The 2,452-nt window shown below is 38.6% G+C and overlaps 1 protein-coding gene across 1 annotated transcript in view; it reads right to left on the minus strand.

Moving 5' to 3' along the window:
- The window catches only part of LOC106533578 (apoptosis-stimulating of p53 protein 2), a gene marked incomplete at its 3' end in the record, with an annotated part of 17,018 nt that overhangs the window by 11,857 nt on the left and 2,709 nt on the right, over positions 1-2,452 (minus strand). Inside the window, 3 exon segments of the mRNA XM_014029931.1 lie at positions 803-904; positions 1,041-1,117; positions 1,679-1,792. Coding sequence (XP_013885385.1) covers positions 803-904; positions 1,041-1,117; positions 1,679-1,792 — 293 coding nt within the window.

Here is a 2,452-nt window from a genome sequence, read left to right on the forward strand (position 1 = left end):
AACGGAAACACTGCAGTTGTGAAACTGTGTTTTCAACATCAACAGAATATCGACAAAGTTTTGCGAACATTTGCAATGGAAACACAGCTAGTGATGGAATGTTTAGTACTTATTCTTTCTTTCTTCTTGTTACGAAGTTTTACTGAACAGAAACTAACAGAAACATTACAAATATACAGTTTTCATACACCTGGGATGAGTGGGCAGAAGTAAACYCTTAAATTATCCCACCTCTTCTTCTGTAACCTTATTCCATCACTTTTTAGTGATCAAGAAAATTATTAGTTTCTTAAAAAACTAATGTATCAACAACACTTTCTGTCAATTCCTTTTTAGTTTAAACCCTTTGAAATTTGACAGTTTTGTTTCAAGATTAAACTCCAATTTACATGTTTGCCCTTAATGTTTATAATTTTACCAACAAACCAAGTTAGAATTAGTTTCTATTTGCAGAATTAGTTCCTTTGAGAATGTCTTACATATCAAAGTAAATGTATTACTGCTTGTTATCCTTAACTAATTTAAAAACCAATCAAACTGAATCGTGAATTGAATCGAGCCCCTGTGAATCAAATCGATTTGGGAAATCTGAATCGATACCCAGCCCTAGTAGCCAGTGCTACAAAACTAAAATGTGTTCTTTCTTTTGTTTGCTTCACATACAGTAGATGCTCGCTGTGATTGGTCAAATGTAGATTGCGTTGCACAAGTTGCATCATGACAACATGCACTGATGACAAACCGTTACCTTTAAAGAACGGCAGTGAGTTGTGAGTTCTGTGTCATTAGAGYCTGGGTGTACCTTGGAGGCCAGCAGGTGCTGCTGGGCACTGATCTGCTGATGCTGTCGGGAGGCCAGATCCTGCAGCTCGCTCAGAGTCACGTCCAGACACGGAGCTGAGACCTGCACAACATTCACAGTCACAGCTCACCTTTTCATTTTAAGCTTTCTTTGTTTTGTTTTGTTTTCTTTTAGAGGAGTGATTTCCTCTTGCATCTGCGTCCAATCAGGTCTGATCCATCTTCTCAAAATGTCTCACCCCATCTTCTAGAGATCTCTCCACAGTGGTCTTTGCTTGCTTCCTTTTCATCTTCTGATCTGCAGCTCTGAACCCATCTGGAAACAAAAACACAATCAGAAACAGTGCTGATCTTTGTGATGTTTGTGAACTGCAGAGGTTGGGTTATGAATGTTTTTTTAGTTAATGTTTTCAAGAATCAATCGGCAAGTACTGAACTCTATCAGCATAGGTAAACCTTAGAAAAGTAAGCAATGGTAACAGGAACCTAGGAAAAAAGTCAGAATTCTGAGAATAAAGTCAGAATTCTGAGATTAAAGTCAGAATTCTGAGATTAAAGTCAGAATTCTGAGAATAAAGTCAGAATTCTGAGATTAAAGTCAGAATTCTGAGATTAAAGTCAGAATTCCTTCTTTTATTTTTTCAGTGGCCCTAATCCTCTTCCGTACTTCCAAAAATGCTTGTCCTGTAAATCACTGTTTTCATTTGAAACATTTGTCTTTGTTGCTTCAGTAAAAGTCTGTCCCATTGTTTTAAGTCCACGACATACAGAAGAGTGCTTGCAGTCTAAACAAAAAGACTTTGAACTTCATTGTTRGAAGGAAATCATCTGCTGATGTCTGAATGTACTGAAGGATTTGCTGCCATCAGTTTCCTACCTGAGTCCCGCCCAGGAGCTCTGAAGTGGTGCAGAATGTAACGCACCTCCCCCCTCTGCTGCCCCCATCGCTGCAGCACCTCCAGCATTCGCTCMTCTTCTTCCACTACACGCTCTGAAAGGTTGGGAAACAGAATAATCCTCAGGAGATAGGAAATCACCTCGTTTTGTTCCYTCTCCCACCTTGGAAGTCAGAACTCGGGCCAAAGAACGTCAAAACTAATCTAACTGTTCCATCTGTGAGAAAAGCAGACCAGGCTCAGTGTTGGCAATAAAAGCTGAAACCAGTCAACACCATTCAACACTGGAACATGATGATGGTTGGACAGTACTGTGTGAGTGACTGCTTTACTTACATACAAATGGAAAATAAAATAATAAGTTTATTCTTGCAGCCAGGCACGGTGCGCTGCACACACAGAGCACACACTGCGCATAGGGCATCAAGTGTTCAGGGGGACAGAAAACATCTGGTTCATAAAAACTTCGTTATGACAACAAATACTGTATTTATTCAGGTATAATAATACGATCTCAGGTAAAATACGATCTCATGTGTAATACGATCTCATGTATAATACGACCTCATGTATAATACGATCTCGTATAATACGATCTCATGTATAATACGACCTCATGTATAATACGATCTCATGCATAAAATGACCTCATGTATAATATGATCTCAAGTATAATATGATCTCATGTATAATACGACCTCATGTATAATATGATCTCATGCATAATATGACCTCATGTATAATATGATCTCATG

This window comes from Austrofundulus limnaeus, unplaced genomic scaffold (genome assembly GCF_001266775.1).
Source record: "Austrofundulus limnaeus strain Quisiro unplaced genomic scaffold, Austrofundulus_limnaeus-1.0 Scaffold975, whole genome shotgun sequence".
NCBI lineage: Eukaryota > Metazoa > Chordata > Actinopteri > Cyprinodontiformes > Rivulidae > Austrofundulus > Austrofundulus limnaeus.